General features: G+C 40.0%; 1 protein-coding gene across 4 annotated transcripts in view; it reads right to left on the reverse strand.

Annotated features, from left to right (window-relative positions):
- The window catches only part of RRAS2 (RAS related 2), a 55,333-nt gene that overhangs the window by 21,001 nt on the left and 12,501 nt on the right, over positions 1 to 21,831 (reverse strand). The window contains exon 1 of one of the 4 annotated variants that reach the window (XM_034645871.1): positions 18,330 to 18,356. The exons of 2 other annotated variants lie outside the window; for them this stretch is intronic. In XM_034645871.1, coding sequence (XP_034501762.1) covers positions 18,330 to 18,341 — 12 coding nt within the window. In that variant the 5' untranslated portion in view covers positions 18,342 to 18,356. Of the gene's footprint in view, positions 1 to 12,074; positions 12,209 to 18,329; positions 18,357 to 21,831 lie in introns of those variants that run through there. One more of the 4 variants, XM_034645872.1, reaches the window with a different exon arrangement.

Below are 21,831 nucleotides of genomic sequence, written 5' to 3' on the forward strand. Positions count from 1 at the left end.
GGCGCGGAGTGGAAAGAGGCTGAGATGTAAGTCAAACAGACCAGAACACAGCTCTCTGCTTTTACTACCTGTGGGAAATGAGAGCACCTCATGTAACCTGTCTGAACCTCAGTTTCACTGTCTGATATGATGGAAATGATACCAGGGGCGCCTGGGTGGCACAGTCAGTTGGGTGTCCAACTCTTGATTTCAGCTCAGGTCATGATCTCAGGGTTGTGAGATCGAGTCCTGTATCGGGCTCTGCACTCAGCATGGAGTCAGCTTGAGACTCTCTCTCCCGCTGCCTCTCTAAAATAAATAAATCTAAAAATACATTCTAAAGACTCTCTCCCTCTCCCTCAGCCCACCCTCTTTCTCTCCCTCTCTCTCTCTCTCAAAAAAAAAAAAAAAAGATGGAAATAATACGAAGCTTGCAGGACTGTTGTGAAAAGTAAAAACACTGTATGTGCAGATGTGGAGTACAAAGTACAACCTCTGACCCACAGCAGGCTCTTACGAGTCATAGCTAATGAAGCGCCATCTGTATCTTACTTCCTTGGTAATCAACACTCCAACCAGTAAACAATCTCAACACGCCTGGACTCCTCTTACCCTTAAGGTGATAGGTCTAGATTTTCCCAACTTCAAATATTCTAGGTTGTGATTTGGAAAATCTGTACACCAAACTTTACGTATACTTTCTAACTGGTACTTACAATTTCCTTTCACAGCTGCTTATCTTTTCCTACATGTGTATATGTGGATGTATAAATGATGTACTGAACTAAACTCAACAGGGTATAAGCATAACGTTATAGCTTTCCTTCAAAGCCCTTCTGTGGACAAGTTTTCCTTGCTCCTGAATGAAAACTAACACAAGTCTCCTAACTTTTTCCAATCATTCTTTGATTATAAATAGTGGTTCAATCACCGTCAGTCCCAAGACGTGATGATTTCAAAAATTAAGATGTCTAGTACAGTGTGTTAGTCAATACTCACCTAAATTAAAAAGCTCTTCTCCCCTCCTGAGCTAGAGCTGAGAAGTGTGCAATTGGGCTGGGGTGGGGCAGGGCAGGGGTGGGGGGTGATAGCAGTCATTGTTTCTCTTTCCCCATCTTATTCAGCATCCCTTCTACTTCTAACAAGACTGTCTCTGGCTCCTTTAGGGTTGGAGCTGAAGGAGTGGGAAGAAGTAATGGGCGTTGAAAAGGTCACACCAGTGAAATCTGATGTCCATGCTAACTTTCTGTGGGGTTCCTGGCAGAGTCCCTATGTGGAACCCTCCATGTGCAATTCCCAGGACTTAAATGAGAACTGGCCATTTACACCTCTAACCCTCCAACCTTAGGGTTTCCATGGACACCTCCTCCTAGTTCGTATCATCTTCCAGGTGGTCACGCTCAGTGTCCCTCTTTAGAAGGTTTTAACCTGGTTCCATCCAGAAGCTCAAGGAAACACTACTGTCCTCTGAAATGCAGATTACTAACTATACAGCCCTGTTTCTTCCTGTTCTGCTACGGATCCACAGGTTCACATACTATCCCTTATGCTCTGCTAAACACCAGGAGATACGTGTCAAGTTCAAGTTCTCAGAATGATTCTACTAGAGCCTCGCCTGCCCTATCATTTGCCTTCACTGAAAGGGACTTAAGAGAAGCATCCTCCTCTCCAGAAGCTGTGTGTAGAGGTGGGAAAAGACACAAAACACACCACATTCTAAAGGTTCTCTCCAAAAACATCCTTGTCTTAGAAACTTTTTAACACTTTTATTTCCTGGAGATAAGGTATGGGCAAAATGTGCAAAACCATTAGGCTACCTTCGAGGCAAGTCCTTGAAATATGAGGGTAACTTGGTAACCACTGCTTTATTCTCAGCCTCTGGGCTTCAAGAGCAACTAAAATAGGTTAGAGTTCCAGTTAAAGCCCTGTTACATATTTCCAACTAGATTTGATGTATCCATGGCATACCTCATGCTTCCTAGAACTTCTTTGAGTTAAGCAAGGTACCCTGTACATAGTTAGAACCTCAAAATACTGGCCATTAGGAAACCCAAGTTCAGAAGATTGTACTGAGAGGTCAGAAATTGATTTCCCAGAGCACAATAAGGACCTGGTTAGCTATCCATCAGTAGCCTCTATCTGCTAACACAAGAGCAGTGCAAATTCCTCTGGTAACACTAGAGAAGGCTGTAGCAACTTCAGGCAGCTGGAGCCAGAGTCAGGCTCTTCCTGGTGTCACTTTTTAACAGCAGCTGTCAAGTCACAGAGAACCTTTGTTCCCTGCAACACCCTCCCTTATTCTTATGTCAAATGTTTCCAATATGCTTGATATTCCTTCAGGCAAGGACATAGTTTTTCCTGACTGAAATTAGTATTTCATTTAATCTAACAAGTATAATTATGGAGCTCCCCATAATGGATCCTCCAGGACTCTACGCAGAATAAAAGGCTATCCTAAGTCCAGTAATTCTTTTAGTTTCTTTTTAATAAAACCTTGGCCTTCAGTCGATGTTGCTAATTGTCTCAGATTGTCCAAAGCCCCCGTGTGCCTTTCATGTGACTTCTGTGCAATCTCAGGGATGATATTCACACCTCATGTGAAGTACCTGGTTGCAAATCAATGAGCCTGGTATGCAACAAAAAAAAAGTACAGTATAAAGTCAACTTATAAACTGGTTCTATGTCAAAAATTTGTTTCTAAGTCAAGTTAGTTGGTGCTCATGTCCCCAGGGAAAAATTGTTCTCATCTGTGTTTAGGTCCATAAGGCCAGACCACAAAAACTACCACTGAAATATGGTCCTGAGCCGTATTAACCCTGAGTTCTAGTCTAACCTCTGTAGCAGAGGCATTTGGCCCAAGAAGAGACAGAAAGGGAATTTCCTTTCCTTTCCCAGTGCAGAGAGCCAGGCCGAATCTACACCGAGGAGGAGGAAAAGCTTGTCTTCGGGGCACCCCCCAGTCACCCCAGCCACATCATCCTTCCCTAACTCTCCACTACCTCATTCCTATTCTAGCATTCGCTTTCCTCTGATAACGTTCTAGGTACAAAATCACTTATCTCTCTGCCCACTGTTCCTTCCACTTTCCACTCTCAAATTAAAACTAACAATCCCCTCAGGAGAGCTAGAGCTCACCCAGAGGCACTAGGTGGAAAATTATTGGTCCAAATTAGAGCACACTGCAGTAGGAGCTCACCCCAACCCTTCAAGTGATGCTTGCTCTTTGAAAAAGCAAAATTCTAAACCAAAATGAATCTCTAGTAACATTTTCAGCACAGGTCAAAAAGAAAAAGAAAAGCTTCAGACTCTGTGAAAGGAAAATTATTCAGGGGGGTAAACCACTATTTCATGATGTCAGCTCCCCAAAGGGAGTGTCAGCTTACTCTTAAAAGCTTTTACCCTTCCAAACCCAAGGCTTCAAAAGGAAAGAAGGAAAGAGAAAGGTTTTCCTCTTTCTTCTTTCACTTCCCTCCACCAATGCTATCACAACTTGTAAAACTAACCTATTGGGTGGACAAAAATGTTTAGTTCACAGTACCAGTGAAGTGATTTTGATAAAAGGAAAGGAGGGCCCTGCCACAGCTGTGGCCACCATTCATATATACAGACCATTAGTAGGTACAACAAGCTTAACTCAGGTCCTGCCTACACAACTACATACTCGTTCTTCAGAGTTGCCGTAATATTTAGAAACCAATGAGCAACGGTAAGCCAGTGGCCTCAATCATGCAACATAATAAAGTTTATTTTCCTTGTTTGAACTTAATAGTTACTCATTTGCTCTCATCCCCCCAGTAATTGCAATCTTATTTCAAAAGATAATATACAAAGCCTAATGAAGTTTTAAGGATAATACTTAATTTTTTTAAAGCACAATGACAATTGGCACAGACAGAAGTAATAAAAAGGGCCATATAAGCCTGTGAATGATATGTGGACACTAATAAATAGTTCATACTATCCCCATGGGAAATTTGAGTAAATCCCATGACATTCCCTTTAACACACCAAGTCTTTATTGTTGCCTTTCAGTTTTTGTCTTGACTGAACCCTGCCTCCTAGGGAATTTCCAGATCCACCTCATACTTTCCATCCTGATAGCCATTAACTTAGTTAAGTTAGCCTTCCTTACCTCCACCCTTATGTGGACCAAAGCTGCCTAAACAACGTGACCATTTCAGGTGAAGAAGACAGACCCCGGGGAATGCAACTGTCCAGGCCTCACCTGGGTCCTTTCTCTGTATCCTTCCTCTCCATATCAGGGTCCTCCCCACGATGGGGATCCCCACAATTAAGACCTCAGGGCCAACACGGACTTTAGGCTGGAAGCATTTTCAATCATTACAAGATCCACATTCAGAGTCTCACCCTTGTTAGTTCTTACTCATCTGACCTTGGCAGGATAGTAACAATGCTGATAACTGCTACTGTTTTATTCAAGACCCAGCCATCACCATCTCTCCTCCCTCTTCTCAGACTTTCCCAATCAGCATGCGTTCCAGCTCTTACAATCTGCTGCTTCTACTCTTAACCCTTTTCTCATACAAATAATCTGCTAAGTAAGTAATCCAGGCCGTTCCTAGAACTAGGGCCTCTTCGTTTTTAAGAGCATTACTGTATGTGAATATAATTCACATACCAAAAAATTCACCCATTTAAAGTACACTGTTCAACACTTTTTAGTAATTCAAAAGCTTGTGCAACGGTCATCACGATCTAATTCCAGATCATTTTCACCAACCCCAAAAGGAATCCCACACCCCTCAGCAGACATTTCTCCTTTCCCCCATCCTCTCCCACCCATAGGGCCACTAAACCACCAATCTATTTTCTGTCTCTATTGACGTGCCTGCTTGGGACATTTCATATAAATCCAATCATGTAATACATGGTCTTTTTGTGTCTGGCTTCTTTAGTTATTAGCATATGTTTTCAACATCCATCCATGTCATAGCATGCATCAGTATCATTTCTCATCCCTTTGCTATGATAAGCCATCATATGGCTATATCATACTATATCTACCCATCCATCGGGTAATGGACATAGGAGTTGTTTCTACATTTTGGCTATTATAAATGATGCTGCCATGAACACACATGTACCATCTTTTGGGTGAACATATGTTTTCACTTTTCTTGGGTGTATTTCTAGTACTGGAATTGCTGGATCATACTGTTAACTGGAAGAACTGCCAAACTCTTTTCCGAAGTGGCTGTGCCATTTTACATTCCCATCAACAGTGGTTGAGGTTCTAATTTCTCAGTATCTTCACCAATACTTGTTGCTCAACGTGTCTTTTTGATTCTAGTCATCCTAGTGGGTGTTCAGTAATACCTCCTTACAGCTGTTTTTTTTTTTCAAGAATCTTTTTTATAATCTCTACACCCAACGTGGGGCTCACATTTACAACCCTGAGATCAAGAGTCGCGTGCTCTACCAAATGAGCCACCCAGGTGCCCCTCCTTGCCGTTTTGATTGGTATTTCCGTAATGGCATGTTGAGCATCTTTTCACATACTTATTGGCCATTTGTGGACCTTCTCTGGAGAAATGTCTGTTCAAATCTTTGCCCCCTTTTAAATCGGGTTATCTTTTTATTGTTCAGTGTAAGAGTTCTTTATATATTCTGGCTACAGGGACACCCGAGTGGCTCAGTGGGTTAAGCACTGCCTTCGGCTCAGATCATGATCCCAGAGTCCTGGAATCCTGCCCGGCATCAGGCTCCTTGCTCAGCAGGGAGCCTGCTTCTCATTCTGCCTGCTGCTCTCCCTGTTTGTGCTGACAAATACATAAATAAAATCTTTAAAAATTATACATACACACATATACATATTGTGGACACAAATCCCTTATCAGATGTATCATTTGCAAAATTTTTTCTCATACCCCATAATTTTGAAGTCTTCCTGCTATAAATAAGCATACAGTTCCTTAACCTCTCAACCCTGGGCCAAAGTCCTGTTACCTACCAACAACCTGCCGTAATTCCAACTTCATATACCCAGATTTGTGGGTAATGTCTGCCCTTCTGCTCCATTAACCAACTGCACTACCCTTTTACTATGTGGTGGTTCTTCTGTGCTGACTGCTGCCTAGAACAAAACTTCCATTGCTATACGCACTCCCCTAACACCCAACCAGCCCACCCCAAACCTAAACTTTCCTCATCACACTGAACTTCCTCTGCTTATACCATGCCCTAGCACAGTTCACTTGTGGCAAATTTGTGGCATCACCCTACTTCATCAAATCTAATAAGATGCCAATAATTTTAAGACCAACATTATCTTATGTGCCAAGAAAGAAAGAAAACAAAACACCAAAACAACTGCAGCATGTCTTTGATTATGAGCCTCTCAATGTCAAAGATACTAGAATGTAAAGAAAAAAATGTGTCTTAGAATTAATGAAATACAGTAGAGTTCTAGACAATAATTCTGTAAGGCTGGTATTGTTGTTCCAGATGATATCACTGAGGCTCGGCGGTTACATGACCTGCCAAAAGTCACGAAGTCAGTAGACTGGTAGAACGAGGACCCAAATTCAGGTCTGAGTCCAAAGCAATACTGCTTGCATCACACTTTATTTAATCTGTCATATTAACATCAAAGCATACAATATGCACTAGTTTAAAAAATAAATCCCGTCACTCTGAAAGTAACTTATTTTTTAAATTATGAACTGCTACTGCCAAATACAAAAAGCAATTAAAAACTGTTTCATTCAAGTTGAAAACCTTTCTACATTGAGAATAAAGGTCTGAGGATGGCAATATAAAAAACAAATACTCTTTGATCTAGCAATTTCATTTCTAGAAATGTATCCTATCAATACATCTGTACATATAAGAAATGACATGTGCAAGGTCATTCATTATTGAATTTTTTTTAATCTAAAAGACTGGAAACAACTTAAATGTCCTTCAGTAAACGACTGCTTAAATTATGAAGCACTCATTCAATATGAATGCTGCCATTAAAGAAAAGAATGACTTCATGTACTAGTAATATAGAGGAATCAGCAAGATATGTTGTTAAAGAAACAGAGTTTACCTATTTGCCTTATTTTGCATAAAGTATCTCTGGAAAGATATACAAGAAAGATACACAAGATATCATTACCTATGGGAAAAACCCAACCTGGAAGCTGGGAGACACGAGTGGGAAGGAAAATTTTTTGCTGGTCTTGAAATCTGAAACGTGAATGAAAAAGGGGATCAAGGGCAAAGACCTGGATGAATTAAACACAAATTCTTTAGTAATAAAAGCAGACCACAGGAGTGTGAGGAAGCCTGAATTCTAGTCCCAGCTCTACAACAACCAGACAAGTGTTCCTGGAAGAGTCAACCTCTTTCTTGGGTCTTAGGGTAAAGGAGCTATTTGCTCTGGCTGATGTTTTTAAAAGACTCCAGTTCTCTAATTTTATTAGGACATATTTAGCTCCTACACTGGGTCAAATAGAATTGGTAGGTGCTATCAAGAATTCCTTTGTTTTACGTGTGTGGTATAACAGAAAGAATATCAGAGTTTAAGTCAGGAAGGTTTGCTTACAGCCCTAGCTCCCACCACTTTCGAGCTATAGAATTTGCAGCAAATCACATCACTAAATACTATTATTATAGCTACTTTCACAAGTTTGCTACAAGAAGTCGAGTAAGACACCCAAAAATCTTCTGAGGTTTTTACACCACTACGTGAAATGTAAATTATTAATGTATACAGTATCCCCCTTCAGGTATTATAAACTAAGTTTAAGAACAAACATGGATTCTGGAATCTGTCAGGCCTGGATATCCCACTTAACTGATGCGTGATCTTGGGAAGGTTATCTAAATCTCTTAAGTAAATCTTAAATTCCTGGGGCACCTGGGTGGCTCAGTCGTTAAGCGTCTGCCTTCAGCTCAGGGTGTGATCCCAGAGTCCTGGGATCGAGCCCCACGTCAGGCTCCTCCACTAGGAGCCTGCTTCTTCCTCTCCCACTTCCTCTGCTTGTGTTCCCTCTCTCACTGGCTGGCTCTCTCTCTGACGAAAAAATAAATAAAATCTTTAAAAAAAAAAATCTCAATTTCCTGACCTTATCATATGGCCATCGTGATTCTCATTTGAAAGGGCTACTGTGGAGATTAAATGACACTTAAAAAAAAAAATTTTAAATGACTGTCAAGTACCCAGTGTATGGCTTAGCCCAAAGCAAACATTTAAAATTTGGTTCTCTTGGGGTGCCTGGGTGGCTCAATCAGTTAAGCATCTGCCTTCGGCTCAGGTCATGACCCCAGGGTCCTGGGATCAAGCCCCGCATCAGGCTCCCTGCTCAGCAAGGAGCCTGCTTCTCCCTCTCCCTCTGCCGCTTCCCCTGCTTGTGCTCTCTTACTCTCATACACTCTCAAAATATTTTTAATCGATCAGTCAATAATTGAATAAGAATTGGTTTTCTTCCTTTCCAAACTTAGAAACAAAAGGCTGCCCCATAAAGCAGGTAGCTGACCAACTTGCTTCTAGCTGTAACTTTTGCTCCCCAGGGCCTGGTTGGTTACTTTCCTTTTCATTTCCTTTTCCTTCTATCCACTGCCACCTACCAATATCCTAAACCCTGTCTTCATTTCTCATCTCTTCTAGAACAGAGATTGAATCGTCTGCTGGAGCAAAACTGGAAGTAAAGGGAGCTGGTGATTTTCACAGCCCATGTTCCACTAAACTTTTAAAACTTCCACAGGAGGGGCTCCTGGGTGGCTCAGTTGGTTAAGTGCTACATTCAGCTCAGGTCATGATCCCAGGGTCCTGGGATCAACCCCACGTCAGGCTCCCAGATCAGCGGGAAGCCTGCTTCTCCCTCTCCCTGCCGCCCCCCACACCCCCCGCTTGTGCACACTCTCTCGTTCTCTGTCAAACAGATAAATAAAATCTTAAAAATAAAAAAAAAATTCCACATGAATCTTCCTTAGGCTCTTTCACCAACCCACTCAATCTACAAATACTAACGGAGCACCTATGATGAGTCAGTAGCAGAGGATGGAATCCCAGTTCTCATGGGGCTGGCAGTTTTGCGGAGAACTGATCATCAACATATAAATAGGCAAAATATATTCAGGAAAGGTCATGTGAAGTCTAAAGGAAAATAAAGGGGGCTGACAGCAGCAGGAACTAGCAAGGAGAATGTGATATTGCATAAGGCAGCCAGAGAGGGCTTCGCTGGCAGTGTGACATTTTAGGATAAAATCCTAGATCAGGGGCGCCTGGGTGGCACAGCGGTTAAGTGTCTGCCTTCGGCTCAGGGCGTGATCCCAGCGTTATGGGATCGAGCCCCACATCAGGCTCCTCCACTATGAGCCTGCTTCTTCCTCTCCCACTCCCCCTGCTTGTGTTCCCTCTCTCGCTGGCTGTCTCTATCTCTGTCAAATAAATAAAATCTTTAAAAAAAAAAAAAATCCTAGATCAATGGAGGGAGTCAGCCGTGCTGCTATGTGGGGGAAGATCACTGCAGGCAGAGAGAACATTACGTTAAAGGTAGTAAGGTGAGAATGTGGGTAACATGTTTGAGGAACAGCAAGGAGGCCAGTGTGGCTACAACAGAATGAACAACACGGGAAACAGTACATGAGTTCAGAAAGTTAACAGAGGCAGTCAAAGCCGTGTAGGCCATGGTTAAGGACTTAGATTTTATTCTAAATAAAAGTACTGCGGAGTTTGATGCTCTGATCTTATTCTACACTGGCTGTTGCCTTCCTTTTCCAGTCTTGCTATGCAACGGACAGAAGTCTTCTTTCTGATACTTCCTTTCACAGGGATTAGCCAAGCACCACGCCCCAGAGGCAATCAAAGCAGTGTCTATGTACACTTTGCTTACGATCCCCTTTAGGATGTTGTGGCAAAAGATTTCTATTAATTCAAGGAGGAAAAAAAAGTAAAAGCACTTCAAACATATTTAGGAAACTGTAGGTCAATTACACTTAAAAGTTAGTTCAGTAAAACACTTCTAAATGTGCTTAATCATTCTATAGAAACGTAGATACAAATGAAGAATATTAGCACTGTAATATGAACTTTAAGAGTACCCATGGTATATTAAGTTCATTCACTCGACAAGTATTTGTTAAGTATTTACTACTTCAGAGATGGGGTACAGTCCTGAGTGAGAATAAAACTGATGTGCTCCTGGTGCTTGTGGAGCTTACATCACAGTAGTGGAGACAATACATGGGCAAGCAGAATAAAGAAAGAAGACAATTTATTTTTTGAGAGAGAGAGAGAGAGAGGCAGAGAGTGGGGGGCAGAGGGAGAGAGAGAATCCCAAGCAGGCTCGATCTCACAATCCTGAGATCCTGACCTGAACCGAAATGAAGAGTCAGACGCTGGACTGACTGAGCCACCCAGGAGCCCCAAGATAACAATTTTTGAAATATGTACTACAAAACAAAACAGACTCATGTGGATAGAGAATGGATGGAAGAAGGGGCTTGTTTTTAAAAATTACATTACTAAATATTGTAGCCATGGGTCTACAGCACAAATGAACTTTAAAAAAAAAAAAAAAGCTTTACTGAACCTCTTATTCTAATAGTAAGAACTAAATTGCTCACGGCTTTCATCTCAAAGTGGGAGAGAAGGAGAATGCTCTCACCAGAGGTTCTCTCCAAACCACGTGCCAGAAGAATGGGCCAGCACTTTTCAGAAAGCGGCTCTGTCTATTCACACCAAAAACTACCCTTCTTACTTCTGATTATTTAACCTCATTTATCCACCCAGCAATTCTTGGTATCTATGAAATCCCTCCTTGTGGCACACAAATTCTAATTACACTACATGACCGGATAAATTTAAACTCCTTTAAGTGGAGACAAACATGGTTCATATCAAAAGGAAGCATATAAACATTCGTCTTACAAAAATACCCAAATATGTAGATTTTAAAAGTCAAGAGCTAAATGGCATGTGTTCGTAGAATTTAGGACTTTGCTCACACCATTTAAAGTTCCAAATTATAGCTTGTCTATATGCACACAGCCTAATTTCACAGTACAAGAATGCCACATCAATTGCAAACCACACGAAGAGAAAATAAACATGCAACTAAATTTTGAATCACATTTCTATGTACATAGGTCAGATACTATTCTTCCCTTCAGTAAAAGTACTTTTACAATGCTTATTAGCAAACTTAAGAAAAGATTTTACTCACTATAGTGGGTTGAATTGTGGCACCCAAAAAGATGCCTAACTCCTAACACCCTGGTAGATGTGAATGTGACCTTATTTGGAAATAGGGTCTTTGCAGATACAGTTAAGGATCTCCAGATGAGATCATCCTGGACTTAAATCAAATGGTTGTATCTTCATAAGATAAAAGAGTGGAAAATCTGAGATCCACAAACACAGACAAGACCCAGCGCGCAAGGCCACATGAAGGCGAAGACAGAGATTGGAGCGATGTGTCCACAAGCCAAGGGCTGCCAACAATCACCAGAGCTGGGAGAGGCATGGAAGGGGATTCTCCCTCAGCCTCTGAAAGAAACCAACTCTGTCAACAACCTGACTTCAGGCCCCCAGAACTGTGAGAGAATATATTTCTGTTGTTTAAAGCTACAACATTTGTGGTAATTTGTTATAGCATATACATTCACCTATAAAATTTGAATTACCCCTTCTTGCTAATAATTTTTTGTATGTAGCTTATAAACCCAAGAAAAATGGAGGGTAGATTTTTTTTTCTATTCACAAACTACTGGAACTCAAAAACTGAGCTGCCTTCACAGTACCAGCATTACAATTTATTACAAAGAGGTATACGTAGACACACGAAGTAACAGTTTTCATTCTCTGAACTAGAAAGATTCAGCTAGTCAACAAAAACACAAAAAGTCAAAGAAGGGAAATGGATTTAAATGGTTCTAAGTTTCTAATAGTTTGGGGAAAGCAGTCAAAAAGAAATATAATTATCAAAATTATCAAAAAGAAATATACATAATTACACATAATAATAAAGTTTCAAGACTATAACAAATTAGTTGTATTTTTAGTTTAGTTTTTTAATTTTAAAATAATACATCCCCCTGGTAGAAAACTTAGGAAATCGTAAGAAAAAAAAGTTTATACTCACCTTTGGAATCAAATTAAGTCCTCACAATTTCTCACCTGAACTGTACAAATAAGGCCATCATTACAGGCCTTTGTTTACAATCAAGTTTATATGGCAGTTACACAACTATGAAATTGAGAGTCTACAATGGAAATTCTGATCTAATTTTAACATAAGCCTTATAATTGAAACACACAAATGGGAACTACAAGGAGAGGCTATTGTCATGGGGGTTTCCGACAAGGTGCTTTCCCTTGATCATTTTGGGTCCTAAACTGTTCTGGTCTCTAATCATAATTTACATATCAAGCAAGCCCTCGATTTTATAAATAATATTTTTAAGAGAGAAAAAGCAATAGATGAAGATCAAAATACTAACAAATTTTATTCAAGAGTTTTTGAATAATCTCCCACATTTTGCTTTCATTTTATTTTCTCACAAATAAGTATCAAATAGATGGCACAAAGTAGGTGAGGAACATCTAACTGCAGCCACACGACAGTGAAGATCAAAACACGGAGAATGAAAATATTTGCCAAACCAAATCTCAAATGCAGGGTAAAGTGATGTTTTTGTTGCAAACACAAATTTCACTAACTCCAGGTACATTTTTAAACTGTTCTGCCATTTAGATATGTTTACTCAAAACTACACAGCATCCCCACTCCTTCCGTGTGGGCTGCACACAATGACTTCCTTCCAAAGAATACAATATGGAACATGGCGGGAAAGGAGAGTGCAGAGAAACCACACACACTACCTTAGCCAGGTGACCGTGGTAAACAACAGTAAGAACCGTGTTGACAGTGTATACCCTTGATGTGATGTGACGTGATGAGCCTGGCACTTTTACCTCTGTGTCTTCCTCCCAAAAACCTGTAACTCCACTCTATTCATGAGAAAAGCATCAAAAAAATTCCAATAGAGGGGCATTCTACAAAATACTTCATAAATTCTCCTCAAAATGGTCAGGGTCACCAAAAACAAAGGAAGTCAGCAAAGAGAAGCCTAAGGAAACATGATAACTAAATGCAATGGGGATAGAATCCCAGAAGAGGAAACAGGTATTAGGCAAAAACTATGGAAACCTGAATAAAGTATGAACTTTAGTTAATAATAAAGTTTCAATATTAGGTCATTAATTATAACAAATGTACCATACAATATCACAGGTTAATAACAGGGAAACTCCATTATGGGTATACAGAAATTTTGTTTTGGGGGGGGTTTAAAGATTTTATTTATTTTTGAGAGCCAGGGTGGGGGGTGGGGAGAAAGGTAGAGAGGCACAGGGAGAGGGAGAAGCAGACTCCTCATTGAGCAGGGGGCCCAATGCAGGGCTCCCGGGCCTTGATCCCAAGACCCTGGGATCATGACCTGAGCCGAAGGCAGACGTTTACCCGACTGAGCCATCCAGGCACCCCACAGAACTTTGTTTTATCTTCTCAATTTTTCCATAAATCTAAAACTTTTCTTAAATAAAGTCTATTTTAAAAATGTACACGGTAGCCATTTCCAGAAAAATACTAATTAAGGTCTCAGGTAAGACTTTTCTAATCACTCACATGCAAAAGCTTAACTTATGGAAAACAACCAGAGCCACTCACTAAGCAGTTTCTTCTAGCACTAAGATTCCATCTGGATTTTGCAAGACTGGTAATTCAAGTATTGCGGGCAAGATAAAGGGCGTCTAGACCAACTGTACCTTTCAAGCAAACATCTGATTTATTGTGATAAGAGTGTGAAAACCCAAAGTCTCATAATCACAGAGCTATTTATAAATAAGACAGATAATTTTAAACCAATAAAAATAACAAAAACTAGTAATTCAAAAGAAGATGCTTCCAAAGCAGAAGCTTTGTGCAGGAAGTTTGGCCTTTCTTCCACCACCATGGACTAAAATAAACATTATGTCCCTAAACACACCGACTCCCCATTTCCTCATTTACATAATGAAAAGTGACTACGGCACACTGCAATAACCAAAAGATGCTCACAAAATAACAGCATATCACAAATAAGAACCTAACAATCTTATTCTTTCAATTCACTGGCATCTGCTAAAAGCAACTGACTCTGGTAAAGTACGTAACACTTTGTCACTGAGGTCTCCGTCAGTATGAACAAGAGAACCACAAGAGAAAGACCGAATGGGTACAAAGGAGGGGAAACTGAAGTCACGTTTAACTACTTCCCAGCACTTACCAGGCCTCCTCTTAAACGCCTCCTCCTGCAAAAGTGTCCTGAAGAAACTCATTCCAATTAACGCTTACTGACACGATCCTAAAAACTGCTACACTGCAGGTCAGCAAAAGCGGGGTTCTAACTGCAAATCACACACTGGAGGTGACACAAATGAATAACAGTCCTTGCCCTCAAGGCATCTACTCAATGTCAAACAGGAGACAAGAAACAAACACCTTCTTTTCTTGACTCTAGGATGCCATCAACTGGAAGATACATCCTAATTACAAAGATACTAAAATAAGAATTTAATGTCTCCGGACGGCTAAGACAGCACAGTTTCTGAGTGACAAACGCTACAGTGAGTTAGCGTCAAGTACAGGGGAAGCACAGACGTGGAGGTACTGCCACCTGACACTGCTATCTTCACAGGCGTGGGGGTGCAGTGTCGGCACGAGCAGGGCCGCAGCCGGTCATCTCTAAGTCAATGGGAAAATACAATTCAAAGTGTATACATCTTGCCAAGAACAAATTTATTTACAAAATGGAAGACAGACTTGATAAAGATACAGAATATCTTTATTAATAAAAAGTTTTAAAGCCAGGGCGCCTGGGTGGCACAGAGGTTAAGGCATCTGCCTTCGGCTCACGGCATGATCCCGGCGTTGTGGGATCGAGCCTCACATCAGGCTCCTCTGCTATGAGCCTGCTTCTTCCTCTCCCACTCCCCCTGCTTGTGTTCCCTCTCTCGCTGGCTGTCTCTATCTCTGTCAAATAAATAAATAAAATCTTTTAAAAAAAGAAGTTTTAAAGCCAACATGAATAAATTCATTTTGACATTTCACTAAATTATTTGGGAAACAAAATTCACAGGTAATTTTTCACTCCTTAGAAAAGTAGTCATTTTATCGGGAAGAAACTTAGATGAGAGAACTTAACGGTTTCTCCTCTTAACCTTCCTCTACAAAACAAATCCTAGCAAAGCTTTTAGGTATACAAAGAGAGCAATCATAAACTCCATTTCTAAAAGAGAACCAGGCCATTTTCAGAGATAGCAGGAAGAACAGAACAATCATTTTCATGTTTTTCCCTTCAGTTAGGACTGACACTCTACTTTAGGACAGGAAAACCCTGTCTTTGCAAACTCCTTAAGGCCATGCACATAAACCCTAGAGAAATATTTGCTGAATGAATGAATCACTATCCTAATAAATCCTATTTTGGATGTTCACGTCTTTTAACACTAGAGTGCCCAGGGATGAGAGGGCAACCTTTTAGTTAGGGCACTATAAGAGAAGCAAAAGCCTCGTTTCACAGCACGACTCATGGACCTAGCCTGGGGGGGTGGGGAGGTGCCCCTCACCCAGTCTCCCAAGACAGGCTTCCCTGCTGTGGTCACTGCAGAAGAGCCTGACTCGTTCAGGCCATGGAACAGCTAAGACAAAAGAATATTTCCCGGGGAAGGTAGACAGTGTACAGTAAAGACAACCCAAACACAGATACCTTATTGATTCTTTCAGTCCCCATTTCTGAGGCTATTCAAAAGTAACTATAAATCAGACTTGCAAAAAAATTAAGTTTTACACTCCAAACTCCTTCAGGGACACGGACATCAGGTACACGATGAGTCACACGTATTTGACTTGGCAACAATACCTCTACAGAATTTATGTTTACCACGCTGCAAGCACTAAGCACTTTACATACATTAGTTCACTGAAAGCTCACAAGAAGTCCATAAAGTAGGTCGTACTCTTATTATTCTTCTCCATCTTAACAGGTGAGGAAGAGGAGACAGAATAGGTTAAGTAACTTGCCCAAAGCCACAGGCAATAAGTGGTGGAGACTGATTCCAAGCAGTCTGGCTCGATGCTGTGCCCAAAACCACTACATTACACTGAGAGCTACCTTCAGAAAACAAAGCAAATGTATCACTTCTATTTTCTCCATACTTATGGAGTTAAATGTCCAGACCTCAAATCGTCCCCATACATCTCAGTCAATCCTGACACTGGTAATAAGCTGGCAAATAGGCAAAGTGCTTCCTAGGCATGTGAGTATGATGGGCATTGCAATAAACACAGATATAAAACCACCCAGACTCCCTTCCTGCCTTCTAAGAGCACAGGTAACTGGGAGTTTACCATACATAATGATTTCTGCTTCCCCTTTAAACTATTATCAAAATCTCTCACAGCTAATACTGAATTGATAAAAGGTCATGCCGCTACCCAAGACTTATGGTAGAGAGATACAAATACCCGTTTTATTTTTCCAAGTACAAAATGATGTAATGAAAACAGGAACTTGCCAGATATAGAGAATCCAACATGAAAAGATGGAGTGAGTTGGTTCCATTCAACCAACACTGAGTCTAAGATCTCCTACCTTAAGGCACTCACAATAAGGAAGCTGTCAGCCCAAAAGAGGAAAAGAAAGAGCTTACTAGAGAAATGATAATAAGATTATAAAAATACGAAACTCAACTGTAATCATGTTACATGTTTACAACAAACTCATCACTGTACACATGTTTAAAGAACAAGGAATAACGGGGGCAGGGGAGTCACAGTGTAAAAAGAACATAAAGATGAGTTAAGTAAAGGTCTTCCTGCATAATTCGTTTATTTAGTTGTAGCACTGTCTACTCACTACATCCCACAAAAAAGCCACGTTCATTTGAGGTCATTTTACCTCTTGCTATTTCCTCTGCAGTGAGTCTGCAAAGTTGTGAGGCATGGTGGTGATCCTACTCATTGAACAGAAAGCAATTGAGTGAAACATACAAGCAACCAAACCTCTGGCACCCTGTAAAACCACAAGAGAGCAAGAGCTTTTTTTCCCATGTTCTAACACATTTTTTAAAGTCGTTATCTTAAGCAGCAATATACCTAGAATGACTGCATGCTTGTCTAGAATCACATGCTTTCTACCTAAAGTCAGGTCAATGGACACTAAGATCGGGAAATTAAGTCAAGAAGTGTAATGGACTTCATTAAGCAACTCTCACTGACTTACTTGCTCATTTCACTGATTTCAATCTAGAAACAAAATCAAAGGAAATTTTTTTCTGTAGAAACTCATTAATACTTAAGTCTCCAAAGTTAAACTTCAGGTTGGCCCAGGCATTTGCCTTAATTTTTTGTTGCTTTCAGAAAAACTCATGTAAAAACATCAGCTAAGAATAGCTGAAGATAACAAGCAGAGAAAAGGAATTTTTCTGAAAGGCACTAAATAAACTGCGTTTATATAAAATAGCATGAATTGGCAGAAGTAAAAATACTAAATAATTTAAATTTATTTCAAAATTAGTTTTTCAAGTCCCTATAAGCAGTTATGAAAAGAAATAGGATATAAAATACCAGAAAACAGTGAAAATATGAGTTAATCTTCACAGTAACTTTAAACATAACAATAAAAGAGAAACTGATTGTAAAGAACTAAATGCAGGTCAATCCTTTTAAACTTCAGGGGAATGTCCATACCGTCTCTCCCCTTCTACTAGTATGACTGACTGCGAACAAATTTTCTGTTTTCTTAATATACTTTCCTTCATGGAAAGGTGGGAGAATGGGGTAGGGAACTGTACAAGGACGGCACTTAAGTCCCTTATTCTTTATATTTACATTCTGAAGAATGATCAGAAAGTGCCAAAATCTCTGAAGTCCCCGCACGGGGCAGGGGTGGAACCTAAATCTGTTTGTTACTTCTGCCATGTCTTGTGTTCTGTTAGTGCACATTTGCTTGATCATTCAGGCGTAAGTGGGAGTGGGGGGGAGGGGTGTCAACTTGCTAAGACCACGTTAGCCCACCTATGCCCACATCAGCCTGGCTGGAGGGATCCTTCTTCTCGAGCAAAATCTCAGATTAGCTCCTTTCCCATCCACCCACCCCCAACTTGTTTCTGGCCCAAAGTGTAGTTTCTAATTGAAGTTCTGACTCATTCCTGAAGTTCTGCCTTTCCTGTGTTTTCTTATCAATAAGTCCTCCCTACTCTTATTTAAGTTCACCCATGTTTGCGGACAGTATAATTAGAATGTCTGAATAGTTCTAGGACCAATATAAGCGAAAAATCTAGGAAACAAAAGAACCTTGCTGCACATATACAATCAGGTCCAGGAATGGAAGAGCCAGCTCTGCCAAGCTGTCAGGGAGCAGGTAATTCCAGTACTACACAGATTCTTCCAGACAACAGGAAAGGAAGAAACACTCCCCAACTCATGAGGCCAGTATAACCTAGATATCAAAAGCAGACAAGGACATCAGGGAAAATGAAAATTATAGGCCAACTTCACTAAAATATAGATGCAAAAAACCCAAAACCCCATAAATAAAACATTAGCAAGCAGAATCCAAGAGTACATAAACAAGAATATACATTATGACCAATGCATTCCAGGAATCTAGGAATACAAGGATAGACTTTATTTGAAAAGTTACAAATATAATTCACCATATGAGCAGATTAAAGGAAAAATAACATGATCATAAGAGATACAGGAAAAGCATGAGAAAATGTCACATCTTTCTTAAAAATTCACAGTAAGTGGGACTAGAAGGGAACTAAAAACCTGCAGAAACTATTTTTTTAACAGTGAAACTCTAAAATCAAGAACAAAAAAGAATGTCCACCATTACCATGTTTATTCAATATTAAATTTAGAAGTCCTAACCAATGCAATAAGTAGAAGAATTGAAAACAAATTATTTGATGATATGTTTATCAATACAGAAAATCCTACAGAATATACAGAATAATTACTGGAAACAGTTCTACAAGGCGTTTGGATACAAAAATCTATATAACCCCCAGACCTCCCTCCCAAAAAAGGCCATTTCTGTATACAAGTCGTTATACAACTTAAGTCAAATATACAATACCATTTACAGTAGCAACAGCAAATATATGGTAGCTAGGAGTAAATCTAATAAAATATATTCTAGACCTCTATGGAAAGAAACTATAAAGCTTTAACTTTTTTTTAAGATTTTATTTATTTGACACAGAGAGAAAGGAAGGGAGAGAGCACAAGCAGAGGGAGGGGCAGAAGCAGGCTCCCCTCTGAGCAGAGAGCCTGAGGTGGGGCTCAGTCCTGGGATCATGACCTGAGCCCAAGGCAGATGCTTAACTGACTGAGCCACCCAGGCACCCCCATAAGGCTTTAAGTAAAGGCCAAAGACAGGGGGGAATACATATGACTTGAAAAGCATTCTATGTTCACGGACAGAATTGTCAAAAATGTCAATTTTCCTTATTACGATAAATTTAAAATAAAAAGCTGAGGCACCTGGGTGCCTCAGTCAGCTGAACATCTGACTCTTGGTTTCTGCTCAGGTCATGATCTCAGGGTCATGGGATCGAGCCCCACACTGGGCTCTGAGCTCAGCGTGGAGTTTGCTTATCCTTCTCCCTCTGCTCCTTCCCCCACTCTCTCTCTCTCTAAAATAATTAAAAATAAAATTAAAAAGCTATTGGATTTGTCAATGAATTGAAAGAACCAGAAGAACCTGATGGTTGTAAAATTTATACACAGGAAAAATACCCAAGAAATTCTTCACAAGAGTACACTCCATGAGAACTGCTCTGTTCAGCGCGGTTTTGCCAGAACTTACACAGTTCCTAGTACATAGTATTGGCCACAAATACTGGTTCAACGATATTTTTTTGAATGGACACAGTAGCGAGGCTTATCCTAACCATTTACAAAATTAAGACAGTATAGAACTGATAACAGGAATAGGCAAAAAGACTAATGGAACAGAATAGATGACCCAAAACAATCCATATATATGAAATTTGACATATAAAGAGGAGGAGATTTTAGGGGAAAGATGGACTAGTCAATAAAAGGTGCTGGAACAACTGCTTATGTATAACAGAAAAGTGAAACTGGGCGGAGGGAATTATAAAGGACCTATAAGTCTATAAACACAGCATGCATTATCTCTAGAACCTCTCTAGAGAAGTCTCACAGATTCCTATTTTCTAAATACTATTTAGATGTCATTCTAACTGAAAAAAATGCATAGTGCTTTGCTTGGATTAGTAAAACTTAATGATATAAGTGCTTACTAAATATTATTCTTAGGTCTGAGCCCTCAAACTCACCTTGTCATGAAGCCTTGCTTCCACTGAAATACTTCCTAGCTTTGTGACCTTGGAGAGGTTACCTGATTCTCTGAGCTTCATTTTACTCATCTACAAAATGAGCTTATACTAATACTAGACAACAGAGTAACTGGTGGAGTTTTTTTAATCCTTTTAGTTTTTTATTTTAGAATGCCATTAAGTTTGTAGATTAGCTTTTAGAATTGACATAGTTAAGAGCTTAAATCTTCAAATCCAAGAATACAGTGCACTTTTCTATTCCTTTAAATCTTCTATGTGAACCACAGTAGCATTTTTAGGTTTTCTGATAGAAATGTTACACATTTTTTTAGTGTATAAAAGAACTTTTTGTTTGCTGTCATACTAGGGGTCTCTTCTTCCATTATCTTCTACTTGGTTTGTAAAATGATAATTTTTTGCATTAAATACTACTGTACAATATGGAATGGAGTAGGGATTGGAGAAAGAGCAGCAACTAATCCCATTCTGAGGGAGGATGGAATTTAGAATCTAATCAGGCTTTACTCAATCTACTTACTGAAACTTAAGATTTTCTGTCTGGGAGTATTAAAGAAAAGCATCCAGCCAAACATCAGCATACTAATACTAGAACCTCGTCAACATAATGTGATTTCCTCTCCTTGAATAGCACTAAAAGTGACCTTATTACCCTATGGCATGGAAACCGTAAATAGTAGTTAAGTCTTCGACAGAATATGTACAAATCTGAAAATCTCAGGGCATATGCCTGATGCTTTATTTATTTCTCACAAAATGAGAGAGAGTATCAGCTTAAATCTACAAGTAACTATTAGGTTATATAGCTTCTGAAATGTTGCTGTTATTACATAATTTCTAGCATTTCGTATACTGAATATCTGTGCCAAGAAATATGCAGTTAAAAAAAAAGTAAGCAAGTTGTAAAATAGTTAAGATTTTTATTTATTTATTTGACAGAGAGAGAGACAGCCATCAAGAGCGGGAACACAAGCAGGGGGAGTGGGAGAGTAAGAAGCAGGCTCCCAGCAGAGCAGGGAGCCCGATGTGGGGCTCGATCCCAGAACTCTGGGATCACGCCCTGAGCTGAAGGCAGACGCTTAATGACTGAGCCACCCAGGCGCCCCAACAACTTGCTTAATTTTTAATTACCAAGTTTCACTGAATCTGAAATTTGTTTAGTAAGACCTCTGAAAGCTAAACAATGGTAAAAAATAAATAAATAAATAATAAATAAGGGGTAAAAGTTCTCCTAAGCCTTCACTCCAGCTCACATAACAAAATCAGGAGCTCCAATTCAATTTAGGACATAGTTTCAGTAAGAGTAAAATGTCTGTCCTCTCCTGTGTTTAGACCACACTGGCTGCCCCCCCAAACTGCCCCATCTGTACCTTGTTTTTTGTCCACAGCTGCTCTCACCTGAACTTCAGATTCCAACTGAGCCCTGAATTTCAGTTTGAGACCCTCTGAGCACTCAAGCCCTTGCT

This window comes from Ailuropoda melanoleuca, chromosome 16 (genome assembly GCF_002007445.2).
Source record: "Ailuropoda melanoleuca isolate Jingjing chromosome 16, ASM200744v2, whole genome shotgun sequence".
NCBI classification, from domain to species: Eukaryota; Metazoa; Chordata; class Mammalia; order Carnivora; family Ursidae; genus Ailuropoda; species Ailuropoda melanoleuca.